At 44.9% G+C, this 16,734-nt stretch overlaps 1 protein-coding gene across 8 annotated transcripts in view; it reads right to left on the minus strand.

Annotated features, from left to right (window-relative positions):
• Trappc9 (trafficking protein particle complex 9) overlaps positions 1–16,734 on the minus strand; it is a 682,458-nt gene that overhangs the window by 30,109 nt on the left and 635,615 nt on the right. Inside the window, exons 22-23 of one of the 8 annotated variants that reach the window (XR_004516032.1) lie at positions 12,932–13,121; positions 12,008–12,189 (exon numbers count right to left, since the gene is read on the minus strand). The exons of 5 other annotated variants lie outside the window; for them this stretch is intronic. Coding sequence is in view for 1 of the 3 variants with exons in the window: in XM_033760866.1 (XP_033616757.1) it covers positions 12,949–13,121 (173 nt within the window). In the remaining 2 variants the exon portion in view is untranslated. Of the gene's footprint in view, positions 1–12,007; positions 12,190–12,773; positions 13,122–16,734 lie in introns of those variants that run through there. 2 more of the 8 variants (XR_004516033.1, XM_033760866.1) reach the window with 2 other exon arrangements.

The following is a 16,734-nucleotide window of genomic DNA, read 5'->3' on the forward strand; positions in this document are numbered from 1 at the left end:
AAACCAAAAGCTGGTTCTTCAGGAAGCCCAATGGAATTAGTAGCCTCTAGCCAAACTGAGCATGAAAAAAAGACAGAAGACATAAATCATCAATATCAGAAATGAAGCAGGAACATCATTACAGATTCTATAAATATTATGAGGAAAATAAGAGAAAATTATGAAAAATGTTATTCCATTAGATTTGACAACTTAGCTAAAATGGATTAATCCTTGAAAGATATAGGTTGCTAAGGCTCACCAGAAAAGAAACATATAACCAGAATATTCTTTGATATGTATTATTAAGGAAATTGAATATGTAGTCAACAGCCATCTCCAAAAGAAACACCAGGCTCAGATTATTTAACTGGTAAATTCTATCAAATTCCTCTATTATTTCACAAACTTCCTGAAAATCAAAGAAGAAATACTTCCCAACTCATCCTATAAATTCAGCATTATCCTGATGCCAAAATTAGAGTTACAAGCAAATTGCAAATATTCCTTACAAATATATATGAAAACATCCTAAAAAGTGTTTTAGGAAAATGAAACTGACATACATAAAAAGAATAATATATCATTACCAAGTGATGCTTATTTCAGGAATGTAAAGTTGGTTTAGCCTTTGAAAATCAATGGATGCAACTCACCACATTAACAAACTAAAAAGAGAAACATACTATCTTCTCAATCCGGCCAGAAAAAAACCTTTAACACAGTCCAATATTCACTCCAGCAAACCAAGAGCAGAGGAAAACTGTCTGGCCTTGTTAAAGGGCATCTCTGAAAAAAACCTACAAACATTATACTTAATGGTCAAAGACTCAGTGAATTCCCAAGATAAGGAGCCAGGCAAAATGTCTTGCTTTCACCATTTCTGTTCAACACAGCACTGGAAGTGCTACACAGTGCTAGGTAAGGAATAGATGAAATGCCTCAGATTCAAAAACCAAATTGACTTTATCCTCAGCTGACTTCATCACTGACTTTGTAGGATCCAGTGGAATTTATAAAAGAAACTACTGGACTGGTAAGTGAACTTAGAAAGGCTTTTGGATGTAACTTCAAGCTATAAAGGTCAACTTTATTTTATATGTGGGAAACAACTGGAAATTAAACTTTAAAATATAAGATAATTTACAATAAAATAATATGAAATACTTAAAGACAAATCTGGCATAATATGTGCAAGGCTGCTTCACAGTAAGCCAAAAAATACAGCTTAGAGAAATCAGAGATAACTTAAGCAGACAGATGGACCTTGACCCTGGTAAGAAAACTCACTACTAAGATACTAATCTCCCTCAATTGGGCTATATATCCAACATAATTCCAATTAAAATACCAGAAAGCTATTTTAAAATAGAAAATAACAAACTGATTAGAAGAGTCATACAGAAATACAAAAGGTCTAGGCTAGCCAAAATACTACTTGATTTCTAAGTTTTCATATAACTACAATATGTAAAACTATAAGATATTAATCTTTGAGAGAGACAGATTGGTAATACAGAACAAATAGCCCACGACAGATCCACAAACAACTTTTAACAAATGTACAAAGGCAATTCAAGTCAAGAAAAGAATCTTTTAATCAAAACAGTGTTGGAACAATTGAATATACACATGTATGTTAGTCAGCTTTCCTTTAATGTGACTAAATATCTGAGAAAAATAACTTGATGGAGGAAAGGTTGGTTTTGGCTCGCTGTTTCTGCAATGAGGCAGAAACATCATGGAGGAAGGGCATAACAGAGGAAAGCTACTCACCACATGACAGCCAGACAGCAGAGAGGGATAGCAAGAGCCAGAGAGGAAGGAAGTAGGGACCAGATATAATCCTCAAGGTCATGCCCTCTGACCCACTCCCTCCAACAAGGCCCTACCTCCTGTTTCCATCACCTCCTAGTAATGCCATCAAATTATGCTCTCATCGATGAATTTATTCATTAGAGCCCTCGTGATCCAAACACCTCTGTAGGCCTCACCTCTGAATACTGCTGCACTGCGGATCAAGCCCCCAATGTATGAGTCTTTGGGGGACACTTCATATTTAAATATAATATATGCTGAAACGATCTTCCATCCATACTTTGTACCATATACAAAAATTAACTCAAATTGAGTTGGAGACCCAGATAGAGAACTTATCACTATAAACTCCAGGCAGAACACAGGGGAGAAACCTTTAGAAAGGCTAAGATTTTGTAGATAGGACACCAAAAGTACATTCCACAGTAGAAGAGCTTTCTCAATAAACTAGACTTCAAACATAAACACTTCTGCTTTCCAAACACTGTTAAGAGAACAAAATTTACAAATTTGGTAAGTGAAAGTTATACATAATATAGAAAACATTCTCAAAGTTAATAATAACAAAACAACCCAGTAAAATAATGGACAAATACTAAACATCATTAGTCGGGGGGAAATGCAAATCAGCTCTACAGTAAGATATCACTTAATACCTACCAGAACAGCAAAAGTTACAATGACAAAAGTTACAACGTGTCACATCCTGATGAGGACACAAAGGAAGGAGAGTTCTCAAGATCTGCTGCTGGGAAGGTAAACTGGTGGAACCACTTTGGAGAACTGTTTGGCAGTTTTGTAGAAAGATAAACACTTAACTACCATTAGCCTAGCAATTGCACTCCTACATACTTCAAATGAATGAAATCATGGGTTCACAATGAGACATTCCCACAAATAGTTACAGCTGCTTTCCTGGTAACAACCCCAAACTAGGAGCAAGCCAAATATCCATCCAGTGAAGAAATAAAGAATACTATGATATACAAAAACAGTGGAATACTACTCAGTGATGAAAAATAGCTACTGATGTACACAAATATATATATATATGAATCTCAACTATGTGGCATGAAAAGAAGTCAGTGGGAAGAAAGTATATATCACATGAAACCCTTTAAATAAAACTCCATGAAGTGAAAACCAGTCTACAGTGACAGAAAAACAGACCAGTCATTAATAGGGGAAGGAACAACAGAGCAAGAAGAAATAGGAGGTGGGGTGGGGTAGGACCAGAGAGCTCATGATCCTGACTGCAGTGAGGGTTTCCTGGGTATATACATTTGTCAAAACTTACCAAGATATGCATTTTAAATATGCTTATTGTGTGCCAATTAGACCGCAATAAAGCTGTTAAAACTCTAGACACCTAATTAGCCCTTACACCCTAATGTTCACTTCCATTGCTACCTACACCCAGGCAGGCTGTGACTGTGACGAAGCAGCAAACTGACAAGAAGGCAGGAATTTGACCACCCAATAAGGCCAAGGCCTGGGGAAATGTCCAGTCATTGGCTAATTTGAATCTGAGGAGGAGTACTGATCAGAGGAGAGTGAGCTGCTTTAGGTCTCTGTTACAGCCTAGGCAGAGCGGGTGAGGAGAGGAAAGGTGTGGGTTGGGCCCCTGCTTATAGTCCAGTATCTTCACCCTGCCCCAGCAGTAGAGTTGGGGCCGCTGGGCCCACTTCCAGGGGAGGATGGATCTGGAGTCCTTCCAGCGGTTTCACTGTAAGGGTGGAGCTTAAGGCCCCAGCAACAAGGCAGCCCAGCCCTGCCCTCCCTGCTGCTCCTACTCAAACCTCAGCATAGAAAAGACCATAATCCAAAGCCTGAGGGTGAATATATCGAGTTAAAGACATTGATCAACATTTAACAATAAAGTTTTGTCCCTAAACATTTATCAGGTTAATTGTTAAAAAAATGGATAACTATTTAACTTTGTCTTTCAATTTACTTTTCAAGTTAACTCCACTGTGTTTAAAGCTCCCTGGACTGAGTGGTGTGCTATCAACCCTGTGTTCATGATCAGTTTCTGTCCAGGGACCACTGAGTGTCACCTTGGACCATACGAGATGCCATATCCAAAAGGATGCGACTCTGACTAAACTTCGATTTCATCACCTAGCTGGGCTCAAGACTTGTTCTGGGTAACTAGGGGGTGAGATATTGATACAGCCTCTTTCCCAAGGCTACTTTCAGTATGAAGCTGGATGGGAATGGAAGAGCTGTGTGGACAGAGGAGGCGTGAGGAGGGCCTGCTACCATGGGCAGGGTCCTTACTTCCCAGGCATCCTTCCTCCAGGCAGCCAGCCAACCACTCACAGCATGACTGTATGGTCCCCACGGTACCACATGGATGCAAGACTGGGAGCCAGGGGACCCAGATGCCAACCTGACTGCAGCCTAGCAAGCCACTGCCCACTCTGAGCTTATTTCCTGAAGTAGGGAGATGTCAATGCCCTCTCCTAATAGAACCTTGGCCAGACTGGAGAGCACCCTGGCCAAGCCCCAAGGAGGCCCTGAGTATATGCTCTGAGCCCTCCTGCAGCCACAGCCAGCCTCCCCCAAGTGGCTTCTGTGTGTGTTAGTGCACGGGGGAGTGGGGGGGCTAACTAAAATTTAGCTTGCTTTCCTTTTCCCACAGGGAGAAGGAGTGGGAACAGTTTTCTAAAAATAGCCTGGCCTGTCAAAACTGTTAACCATCAGGCAGGGCAAAGACACTGTTGAGGAGGGAGTGGTGGAGCAGACTTTGGAAGGTTCCATGTAGAACATCCCTGCTGTCCTGTGGCCACAGCTGGCCAACAGGCTGCCCATAATACTGTGGCCAGCATGGTTGCTCAGAAGATGCCATCAGCATCTGGAGAGGGAGGTCTAGGATCACCTCATGCAGCCAGCACTACTGCAGAACAGGAAGGGCCAGCTACCCTGTGTCAGACTCTGCCCTGAGCCACAGGCTTTATTCTCCCACCTCCCTCCATAACAGCCCAGGGATGGAGCACTGTGACTCCACCTCCCTGGGACAGCCTGCAGCTCGGAGCGGCCAAAAGTTTCTCTGCAGCTCCTAGCTGGCATACAATCCAGTCAGCCTGCCATCCAAGCTCCTCTGATGGTGGCACTCGTGGCCACTGTTGCTGAGACCTCCCCACATGAGTGTCGCGTCCCTGACTCCCTGGCTCTCCTCCCACAGGTGCTGGGCCTGGCCTCCATTTACCAACTACCTTCCTCTTCAGGAGGTCAGAGTACACAACAAGGAAGGCCAGCAGGAAGAGTGTGGAGTAAGCCCAGCACAGTTTCAAAGCAAAGGACCCTGGAATGACCCAGGATGTGGCTTTCACCCCTCTCCAGATGTGTAGCCTACTCACCATGATCCACAAGCCACACCCAATGCTTGAGACTATCTACCCTCCTGAGGCAGATAAAGCAGGTTTCCAGATGTCTCAGGGACACAAGCAGGTGTCGGCCAGGCTAGCAACCCTCTGTCAGTACTCTACAGGTCATACCAAAGAGGTAGGAAAGAAAAGTTCGAGAAGAAAGCCTCCTGTTTTTAAAAAGCCAAAAATCTAAGCACTTGATTCTTTCTAATCTGAGAAGTGTTTTACGCACTAAGATGCAAACAAACTGTGGGGAGCTAAGATAGAGAGCAGCTAAAAACTTAGCATGCCTGTTAATCTAAATATCATGAAATTTCACAAAATGAAGCAGAAATAATCAGTCTTGAGCTCCTGTTTGAGAAAGTGCACCATTCCCTCAAGCAACTGTCCCACTCATGTACTCTGCCATCTCCTCCCTCCTAGGAGGCCACCAAAACAAGCAGCCAACAGACCGGGATCTGCAGAGGTGGGACTCACACCCATCTTGATAACACATGATCAGGAGAGGGGATCTCAGATCCCAGGACTACACAAAGCTCCAAGCTCCTTTTGGGGAGCTGTGTGGCCATAGGCCAAGACAACAGGGACATGGCCCAGGGGTGCATGTTGTCATAATGGCCTCACATATTTGTTTAGACCTGGCTTCATCATCTCCCAGGCTACTTAAATTTCAACTCTGTTGAGCCAGGGGGACATGCCAGGGGTGCATGTTGTCATAATGGCCTCACATATTTGTTTAGACCTGGCTTCATCATCTCCCAGGCTACTTAAATTTCAACTCTGTTGAGCCCCATTTCAGAATGATGGAATGGATGTGGCTTCTCCAAGACTTCCTATAGGTCTGGCACTTTGGGGCCATCAGCCCCTCTAATCTGAAGATGCACCTATGTGGTCAGGGTCCTCACACCCATCTCACGGGGAAGAGGTGAAGGGTGGAAAATGACAGTGCCATCCGCCCTGATGGTAGGGGCAGTGCCAGGGTGGCAGCCTCTGGAGTCTAGCTACTACACTCTGCCCTGACCATCTAACACTACTGGATACTGTTTTTGAGCCTCAAAGGCTGAAACAAGGTGAAGGATGCTTGGGGACTGGATCTATACTCCCTTCCTGGGGAGGGGGACAATTACAGGGAGGAGGAGGGTGGAAGACAGAAGCCTGTGGTGGAGAGAGGTAAAACAGTAGCTGTCTTGCCTAGGGAACTCCACTCGGTGGCCTGCACATCCACTTCATCAACAGGCCTTGCTGGAACACTGAAGTCAGTAATCAGATTAAGGAGGGCTCACTGCACTGGCCACCTGCTCCCACCTGCTCCCTCTGTCTGCCCCTCCTGACTTGGGGAGGATGCTTGAAGTGGATCATCCTGCTCTGTGATGGGGTTACGTGGGGCCTGGCCAGCCTGGGGAACATCACGACATGTCACTGCCCAGCTGGCATAGCAGGCGTCTGCTGATGCATCTGTGGAAAGTGCTCGCGGCACAATCTCTACATCAGGACTCACACACAGGCAAGGACACCAGGAAATTGAATCTTATCACTAATTAATGGCTTTAATGCCTATGATTAGGCCTCAAAACAGTCTATTTTCTGAAAGATAAGTTTAGCCCTGTTTGAACAGGGACTCAAGTGCTCTGCTACCATTAATGCCAAAGAGCGTAGCTCCACTAATCAGATCCAGAAGTTCTAAATCCACCACCTAGACTTTCAAACACTTATCTGAGCATAAAGGAGACACCAGAGGCACTCTGTTCCTCAGCAAGGGATGTCACAGGACAGGGAGCAGGGTAGGAGAACACGGGACCCCACTGTGCCCTGTGCTGATGGGGGAGGCCCTGGAACCTAAGCTACTGTCATCAGTCACCTGTGTGCTGTCCTAGGCAGGGTCCTGGGCATCTCTGCACCCTGCACCATCCCAGCTCTTGGTACAGAAATGGTTAGGTATGTCTCCAGACTGGGCAAGTGAGGGGACCAGTAGTTTATGCTGTAGCCAGGTTCTAAGGCAGGGTTGGCCCTACTGGAAGAGGGTGGGTGGCAGGGGCCCACCCTCTCCTACCCTGGCCTGGGTAGAAGTGCCATATAGCTCCTAACTGATGGAGCTGGTTCATGGTCAAGAGAGCTCCAGGGGCCTATCAAGCCCTTAAATTACCCATCATCTGCAAGTGAAAGGACACAGGCCTGAAGGTACCTGTCTGCCTGAGCAGGACACTTAACCCCAGCAGTGTGTGTAGACACACTGGGGAGGCGGGTGCAGGGACACATTGCTCTGAGTGAGGCTAGGCCCAGAGGGAGACTCAGCAGGCAGATGTCTACACCCTTGTCCACTATGGTAGCACCCCTTTTCCCTTTGGAAGCATGAAGACTGTCTGGGTATGAATCCTGCTTCTGTTACTTACTGGTTGGGAAAACAGAGGCACAGCGAGAGATCCAGTGACCCAAGACCAGGAGGAAACTTGAAGGGGTCAGTGGGAGAAGGAAAGACAGTCATACACAAAGCACTATGCTGTGTGTATTCTGTGTCTTCTGGGAGAGGCCTGCCCTGTAGTCACCCCTCTTCCTCTCTCCTCCCTCCTTCATCCTGCTCTGCTTTGCATCTTGGAACTCAGCACCATGGACAGATCCCACATCCCATTCCTCCAGCCTAAAGAGCAGACTACATGTCCATGCTGTATTCTCAGCACCGGGATCCCTGGCTGACACCATGACCAAGATGCTTGCTAACAATATCCTGGGACAACAAACAGGACTTCTACTGCTCCTTGGATGTCACTAGCTCTTGTCATCTGCAGCTGATCCATGGTACTTGCTGAGTGAGGCCTCAAACTGTTTCTCCAATCTCAGCCAGTTTCCCAAGATTGCTGTCCACACACAAGTGTATACCAGGACAAGGGGGCTCCATGGCCAGTGTTCTCACTGACAAAGGGCAATGGGACACCATCACAAGGCATTTCTCAGAGCTATAGGGTGCTGAGGTGCAGTGTATTGCCACAGGTGCATCAGACAGCAGCATCCCAAACCCAACCAGCATGAAGCCTTCTGGGCCTACCTCAGGGTTGCACTGTAAGAAATCCAGGGGTGAAGCCTGCTAGCACCTGTGTTTTACCCAGAGCAGGGCCACCACTGGTTTCCTCTCTTCTGATCCTGCCTCCCATGCTACAGACTGGCTTCCCACCCTTTTCTCTACCAGTACTGCTGGTCACAGGGTTTCTGGCCAGGAGCCTGTGCCAGCCCCTATCCATGCCCAGCAGGTCTGGGGAACAGATGTTCACTGAAGATGCACAGATCAGCCTGCAAGAGTTGCTTCACATTCCCAGAAAGTGGCATCAAATGGCAGAGAATCCCTTATATTTTTAAGGCTGCACATGGCAGAGGTTCTCTCCATGTCCTGAGTCACTAGGCCCAGGCCTGGCAAGACACATCTAGCTCCTCCCTGAAACCTGAGATGAAAAGAGCACAAGGAATAAAAGAACAAGAACCAGCATTTGCCAAGTACCTTTTGTGTGTGATGCACTTGCACAGGCCACTCAACTCCCTGGGAAGAAGGAGCTTATCAGGATCATAGGAAGAAAGCAAGTCAATGGCAGGCATAAATGTTGACCTAGTACTGAGTCTTTTTCAGCCAGTCAAGCACGTGGTGCAGGTCTCTCCTAGGGCACTGTGGAGTGGCAGGGGGGTGCCATGTGCTGGATCAACATCTGTACCTGCCTATGACCCCACCGACCCAGGCATCACAGTAGCAGGGAGGGCACTGTCAGAAGACAGGAAAGCAGGTCAGCTACCCTGTGTCTACATGTAACTCCATGTTTCCGCAGGCCACAGAGACCACCAAACATGGCCTGTAAGATGGAGAGTCAGGCCAGATGATCCTCAGGGGCCCTACCAGCTCAGCCTGTACTTCCATACTCCAAACACAGCTTCCCCAGAGCCACACATGGCTTAATTGCTAGGCAATGCAACTGATAGGATCTGTAATCAAAGTCAGGCAGGGAGGAGCAGTGGGGGTGGCGGGGGAAGTGAAGTCATCAGGAAGTGGACACTTTGATGAGTAGTTACAACCATCATCTAGCATCTGAAGCATCCTTTTCAATTATCTGAAAAATAATCCACAAACTAACCTGAAACCTACAGTACACAATTAAAGTGTTGGGAAACTATCAGAGATGTCAGGGTGCTCTCCTGGGCCAGTGAGACACAAGAGGGGAGTCAGACCTCTAGAACTGAAACTCAGCCAAGCATGAGACAATTATCATGCTGAGATCGATCCTCAAAACAGCATGTGGAGGGAGCTGGGATCCCATCGCACCAAAGCTCAGGGTCATTAGCCCAGTCACTGAGCAAACACAATATGGGAGAAGGTGGACAAGCTCAAATTGCTGTATTTAGGATTCTGACACCCTCAACAAGAGCATGGAATGGGCTGGGAAGAGAAGGCAGGGTAGTGCAAGAAAGAGGGGAGGCTCTGATACTTCCTTTCTGTGCTATTCATAATATATTCATAAAACTTGAATCTGTTTGAGTAGAACCCTGCTCTGCACTAGCTGTGGTGTCCTTGGCAGGTCACCCAGAGATGCTGGCTTCAAGGTCTGTACCAGCAAAATGAGGGAGCAGACTACATAATCATGTGGTAGGTTCTTGGGTTCCATGGTGCATGCAAGGAGTAGGGAGCCATCAATCACTTCCTATCTCCCTAGCCAGCAACCACTTACTGAATTTATGTCTCTATAGATTTGCCTATTCCGGACATTTCATGTATGTGGAATCATAAATATGTAACCCTTTGTAATGGGTTTCTCCCATTTAGCAAAATGTTTTTTAAGGTCCACCATACCATAGCATGCCTCAAGATTTCATTGCTTTCCACAGCTGATAGTATTCCATTGTATGGCTATGCCAGTTTGCTTATCCATTCATCAGCTGATGGACATTTCTACCATGTCCAATTTTTGGCTATCATAAATGCTTCTATGAACACTCATGTACAGATTTATGTGAACACATGTTTTCAATTCTCTTAGGTATAGACCTAGGAATATATAGTAACTGTATGTTTAGCTTTTTAAAGAACTGTTATACTGTTTTCTAAGGCACCTGTATCATTTTTCATTTCCATTGTAGTGTGTTTCAGTGTCTCCATCCCAACAAGGCCAATAACACTGTGTCTGACTTTTTGGTTCTTCCCAAATTAACTAGTAAAATGTAGCATCTCACTGTGAATCTGATCTGCACTTCCTAAATGACTGAAAAATCATGTTGGGCACCTTTCCATGAACTCATTGGTCATTTGTATTTCTCTTTGGAGAAATGTCTACTCAAGTCTTCTGGACATTTAAAATTGGATAATTTGTTGAATTGTAAGAATGCTTTGTATACTCTGGACGCCAATTTACTTTTATGAAATTTATGTTCTGCAAATATGTTCTTTCATTCCATGGGTTGTCGTTTCTTGGTTATATCCTTAGAAATTCAACAGTCTTAAATTTTGATAAAGCCTGATTTATTTATTTTTCTTTTCTTCTTTATATTTTTGGTGTCCTACCTAGGAAACGTTTGCCAAGTGCAAAGTCATGAAGAGTTACCCATGTTTTCTTCTGAGAGTTTTATAGTTTTAGCTTAGATGTAGGTATTTGATCAATTTCATTATTCTTCATATGAACATCCACTTGTTCAAGAATTGTTTGCTGAAAATATTATTCTTTCTATATTGAACTATTTGGCACCCTTGTTGAAAATCAGTTGGTGATAAACTTTTGGAAACTCAGTTTTATTATTCTATATGTCCATCCTTATTACTGTATCACACTATCTTGATTATTGTAGCTATTTGTAGTAAGTTTTGAAATTGGGAAGTATGACTTGCCCAACTTTGTTCTTCTTCAAGATTATTTTGGCTATTCTAAACCTCTTCAATTTCCATGTGAATTTTAGGGTCAGCAGCTTGTTACTTTCTATCAAGAAGCCAGCTGGGATTTTGACAGGGGCTGGGTTGAATTTGTAGATCAGTTTGAGGAGGAAAGAAATGCCATCATAACAAAACTGAACCTTCCATTCCACGAGTATAGGGTATCTCTGTTGATTTAGGCTTTTTTTTTCAGCTTTAATTGAGTTTATTGGTACATTTTAGGTATACAGTACAGTTACATTCATTGTTGGGATCTTATACCTCTACATGACAGGTCTTGGTTCTCATTTTTTCCCCTTGTCCCTGCCCTCCCCTCCCCATCTACAATCACTTTATTTCCATCTTTTCATTTTCTCACATTTTTTTCTTTTCCCTTATTACCCTTCCCCTACCCATCCCACCTTCCCTACATCTTTAGCCCCTTTATTCCCATTTCACAATGTCAGTAATCTTATTAGTATCTTATGTATTATTGCAGTTTATTCACACCAGAGAAACTATGTGGTATTTACACATGTGTGACTTATTTATTTCACTTAGGAGTATATCTTCAATATGTATCCATTTTCCTATGAATGAATCTATTTTCTCGTTCTACATCCCAGCTGTTTTTAAAAATCTCTATTGTCATATGAGATTAATATACCACAAACATTTGTATTTCTATATACTAGCAATGTATGATCTAAAAATAATATTAAAAACAATTCTACCTTACAAGCAGCAAAAAGAATAAAATACTTATGAATAACTTTCACACAAAAAGGATATGACATGTGTACTTAGTTATAAAACACCATAGAAAGAAATTAAAGGCCTAAATCATTTTCTACAAAATGGAATATTACTCAGCCATAAAGAATGGTCTTTCCACAGGACAAAGAAAACCCAATCACACAGCTGGCTAACATAGTGAAGAGGCATAAAAAGATATGCATAAACTTACAGTCATGCTGCAAAGTAGCCAGGACATAGCACACATGTAGATGGCACGGGTATGGGGGAAGCTCCAGCGCCTGGTGGTAGGGATAGAATGAGAGGACTCCTCCCTCAGCATGTTCCCCCCGCTTGGCTGTGTCCCTTGCTATTAGCATGAGGTGAGTGAAGACATCGTGCTTCAACAGTGAGCTGTTACAGGAGAGTGGAAAAGTGGGGTGGGGTAGGGAGCAAGGTATTAGCAGTGTTCGGTGTCCCTGTCAGAAAGCATTATGGATTTTGAGTTCTGAGTTGGAATTGCACAGTCAAAGGCGGGACCCGTCAAAGATCTCCCTGCAGACTCTATCAGTTATGCTGTGTAACTTCCTTTCTTCAGGGCTGCTCTTTATCCCTAAACCTCTCAAATTCCAATTAGCTAATAATTGGGATTTGCCAAGCATGCAACTGCCAAAGCCCTGGTTCCGCTAGTTACAGAAGCAGCATCTCAGTTTCCTTCCAATCCCTCCAGGGGCTCAGGGTATGAGAAGTAGCCTGAGAATCTCCCTCCAGGATGCTGGCCTTTCCATCCTGGAGGCAACAAGCAGAACCAGCTCCCAGGTACTGAGCCTACTAGGAATTGGGCTGTTGGCCACTGTTTAGCCAGGGCTCCTTACTCTTGCCCACTCCTCTTCACCCCTGTGTTCCACACAGCACAGGTTTCACATTTGCTTTCTTTGTAACAAGCAGGAAGCTCAGGGCAGAAGCTGCCCCAGCACCAATGTCCTCTCTCAGGTGGTCTGCCCAGCAGATGGGGGATAGGGGAACCTGGTGGCTGGTACCAGTCACATTTGCTGGCTCCAGGGGACTGACTCATCATATGGGATGGAGGACAGACAAGGAGTAGCCAGCTCTGTGTTTGCGGGTGGGGAGAGGGACTTGAGGTCCTGGTCCTTGCCTTGAGATCAGAAGTGGTCACAGGAGGGAGTCCATCCTAGTTCCCACCGACATGCTGTCAGGCCTCAGATGTCTCATGCACCTTGGACTCAGTGTCCTCCTCTTTAAAATGGAGATGGCCCTAATGGTTCCCATGGTCGCTGTGATGAAGAAATGGCCCAGTAACTGCAAGCCACTGGTCCTGTAAGGAGCTGATGTGAACATAAGAAAGTTAAGTGATAGTCTCCTGTACAGGCAAGATGTCAACTGTGTTTATATTTGATGGTGATGGGAATGTGTTCTGCGCAGAGCTCTGGAAGCAACAGCAGTCTCCGATCCTTAGATCAGGAACTGGCCTTTTCCTTGGTAACTGAAGCTTCACCTGGAGAGCATCTGTAGAGTGTGGAATGGGGAATGTGCGTATAAGTGCATTGTGTAGGTGTTGTCTACATAACTACATGGTCTAAATGCAGGTGTTCTATATGCTAATGTGTGGTATGTGTGTCCATGTGTTGTGTAGGTATGTGTGTTTCTGGGGGCCCTGGCAGGCTCTCACCAAGCTCATGTCCTCTCAGGAAGGCAATGTCAGAAGGACACTCCATAATAGCTAATCCTATAGCCTGTCCCCTGGCCTCTTGCCTCTTGACTTCCAGCCCTGTGCTGACTCCTTTGAGAGGTGGTGAAGGAACCCCCATCTCTGCTTGACCACACACATCACTAAAGGCACAGCTGTGTGGTCCAGGAGACCATTCTGATGATGGAATTGTGGGGACACCCTGTATAGAATTGCCCTGTGTGTAGGGCAGTCAGGTTGGGACCTAGGTGCTGTCCTGGGTGACACATGTGCACACACATAAGAACGCCAACAAAGCTGAATGCTGCTACCTTTATATGGTTCACCTGAGAACGTGACTGTATCAGAGCATTCTGATAGTTAACTATTGTATCAACTTGAGTAAGAAACATCCAACTGACTGGCTTAGCATATTTTGGGGTGTGCCTGGCACCAACCAATAAGCTTATAGCCTGAATGAAATAAAAAGGGTTTCTTTGGAGGAGCTCATCTTCACCTTCACCTTGGACATCATTTCTTCTGGCTTCCAGCTCAGACTCTCTGGCGTTCCATCCCACACCCTTCCTGACACAGACTTGCAAGGGACTCCACAGTGAGCTCCAGGCCTTCAACATTTGACTGGATCCTTCAAATCTCCAGTGGCCAGACAGCCCTTTTGCAGCCTTCCACAGCTAATTCTGTACATGGCCACCAATCCTACATTTTAAATCCACATGTATGTCTCTCTCTCTCTTTTTTTTTTTTTTTGGTACTTTTTAGGTATACAATACAGTTATATTCATCACTGAGATCTTGTACCTTTACATGACATATCATGGTTCTTATTTTTTCCCCATTCCCCCTGACCGCCCTTCACCCACTCCACCCTTCCCTATTTACAAAGACTTTGTTTGCATTATTTTCCTTTTCTCTTCTTGCCTTTCCCCTACCCCTCCCACTTCCCCTACAACATTAGACCTTTTCTTCCTATTACCTAATAGCAATCCATATATATATATATATTATATTATATTAAATGTTTCTCTAGTGAGCACTGAGTGACGCAAGCATCAACAAATGGTCATCTCCCAATTTACTGACAGAAGTTTTCCACGGACTCAAATCCATCTTCCTTAAGGGAGACATTTGCTGCCCTCCTCATGGCTGGAGTAGACTGTTTCTCAAGATGGATTGGGCTCTGCAGCTCTTCTCGGAATCCATCTTCCACTCTGCCACCTCCAGGAGGACCAGGTTGTGGGATTTTATTTCAGTAACTTTGACAGCCATTGGAAAGAAATGATTTTCCAATGTGTCATTACAGCTTTTAGTAGTGTTTGCCATATACAAAGCCAAAATGTTCCCCAGCTGACCTTCCTCCAGGAGGCCCTAAAGTCTGCAAACACACCCCATTACATTCACAGCATCCCTCCACCAAGGTAGCCACAGCTCTTCCCAAAGTTTCTCATTGCAAGTGTCTGACATATGCCACCTAATTCTGAATATCTACCTGACAGGGTGCAGCATGACACTTTCCAAGGAGTAGTCCCCAGGCCTCATTGTTAGAACACAGGTGCTGCGGCCCAAGCTATCCACCTACTGCCTAGAATACCCATTCCATGGAAGACACACACAGATACACAGACACAGACACACACACTGCATGTCTAACACATGTGCTTACTCAGCCCCTGTCTCCAGGAAGAGGGGTCCTCAGCTTGGGGACCCTATGGTATGAAGGAGCTCAAGCAAGGGATCTCTGGATAATATATCAGTTGGAGTCGTTGGTGACCTTACACTTGAGCTCCCTTCCTACTTCCTCTGGAGCATCTGGCCTACAATGAACACTTTCCTGAGCTCATCTAGGTGGCCAGTACTGGGTCTTTTGGCCCAGGTACAGAGCAGATGCCCCCAGTGTATGCTTTCTCTGGTATCCCCAGGTTCATAGATAACAGGGGTGGTGAAGTAGGAGAGAAGAAGGGTGTGCTTGAGCTGCCTCCTCCCCTGGAGTCTGGAAACCCCATACCATGCACTAGTCTAATTTCTTCTTGGTGCAGAGAAACCACAGACCTGGCAGTCCTGCAGTTCATCAGCTGTTCACCCAGGGAACATGCTGAACATGCCAGCACCCCAGTGTCTTTGTTCTCTTATTACTTACAGAGAAAATGCTGAGCATCTAGTATATGCTAGGCACAATACTTGACACTTGCATCTGTCAAACATGGTCAGCCTTCTCTTCTTTGCACACAGAGTGAACTAATTATTTCTCAGTAATTTATATTTACAGATAAAACCTTTAAAAATACAGAGTTCATGAGAGGAATTATAAAAGGAGTCCCTAGGAGGAGTGAAAAGGGTGATAACTCCTGACACATGTTAAAAAGATCGACCACATACCCAGAGACCACATACTCAGAGAATGGCTATTAAGTCTGGACTCTACTGCACTGAGAAGGGAGAACAGCTCAGGATATGCTTAAAAGTATCAGGAGGTCCTTCCATATTGGGCTGAAGTCCAAACCTGTAAGTATCTCAATATATAAAAGCCTAGTTAAAGCCAACCTACAATCATGTCATATTCACATAATGATACCTTTAGAGGTTACTCTGTATGTGTGTGTATGTGTGTGTGTGTGTGTGTGTGTGTGTGTGTGGTACGCTGCTGAATGAAGCCCTGACTTCTTAGCATAAAATTCAAAGGCTCCAAAATATACCTCTAAGTGAATAGAGCATGAGAGCTCTTTGCACGCCAAGAGCCACTCTAGACATTAAAGGTGAACTTACACAACTTGACTCCTACTATTGACTCACATGGCCATTTTTATTCTTATACACCCAGTCAGGAATCCAAGGCTCTGAAAGGGTGACTGATCCACTACTAGTTAGAAAGAGGAGTCACTTTTTGTCATGTTCTTTGTGTGGTTACACACCTCCTCCTTCCCATGATGGGGGTGAGTCTCCCTGCTGCATTAGTAATAGTGGAGCTTAGGTTCTGGCTGATTAAGTGTCTAGGGACAGAGCTTCCCTGTCCCTCTCCTAACCCAGGTAGCCATGATTTTGGCCAATGGATACTTCCACTTTCATCTCAGAGGACATGACCACACAGACCTCTGAAACTGTCTGTAGCAGCAGCAACAGGATCAAAAGCCAAGTGGGAGCAGCCTCGGGTGTGAGGCAGACCTCTGGGGTGTACTTGAATCAAATGCTCCGTAGTATGACCTTAGCTAGGGTCCTGGCAGCTGCTGGGACTCCTGAATCTCCTCTCTGACTCTGTA

Source organism: Fukomys damarensis, unplaced genomic scaffold (genome assembly GCF_012274545.1).
Source record: "Fukomys damarensis isolate Sample0158 unplaced genomic scaffold, DMR_v1.0_HiC HiC_scaffold_5, whole genome shotgun sequence".
NCBI lineage: Eukaryota > Metazoa > Chordata > Mammalia > Rodentia > Bathyergidae > Fukomys > Fukomys damarensis.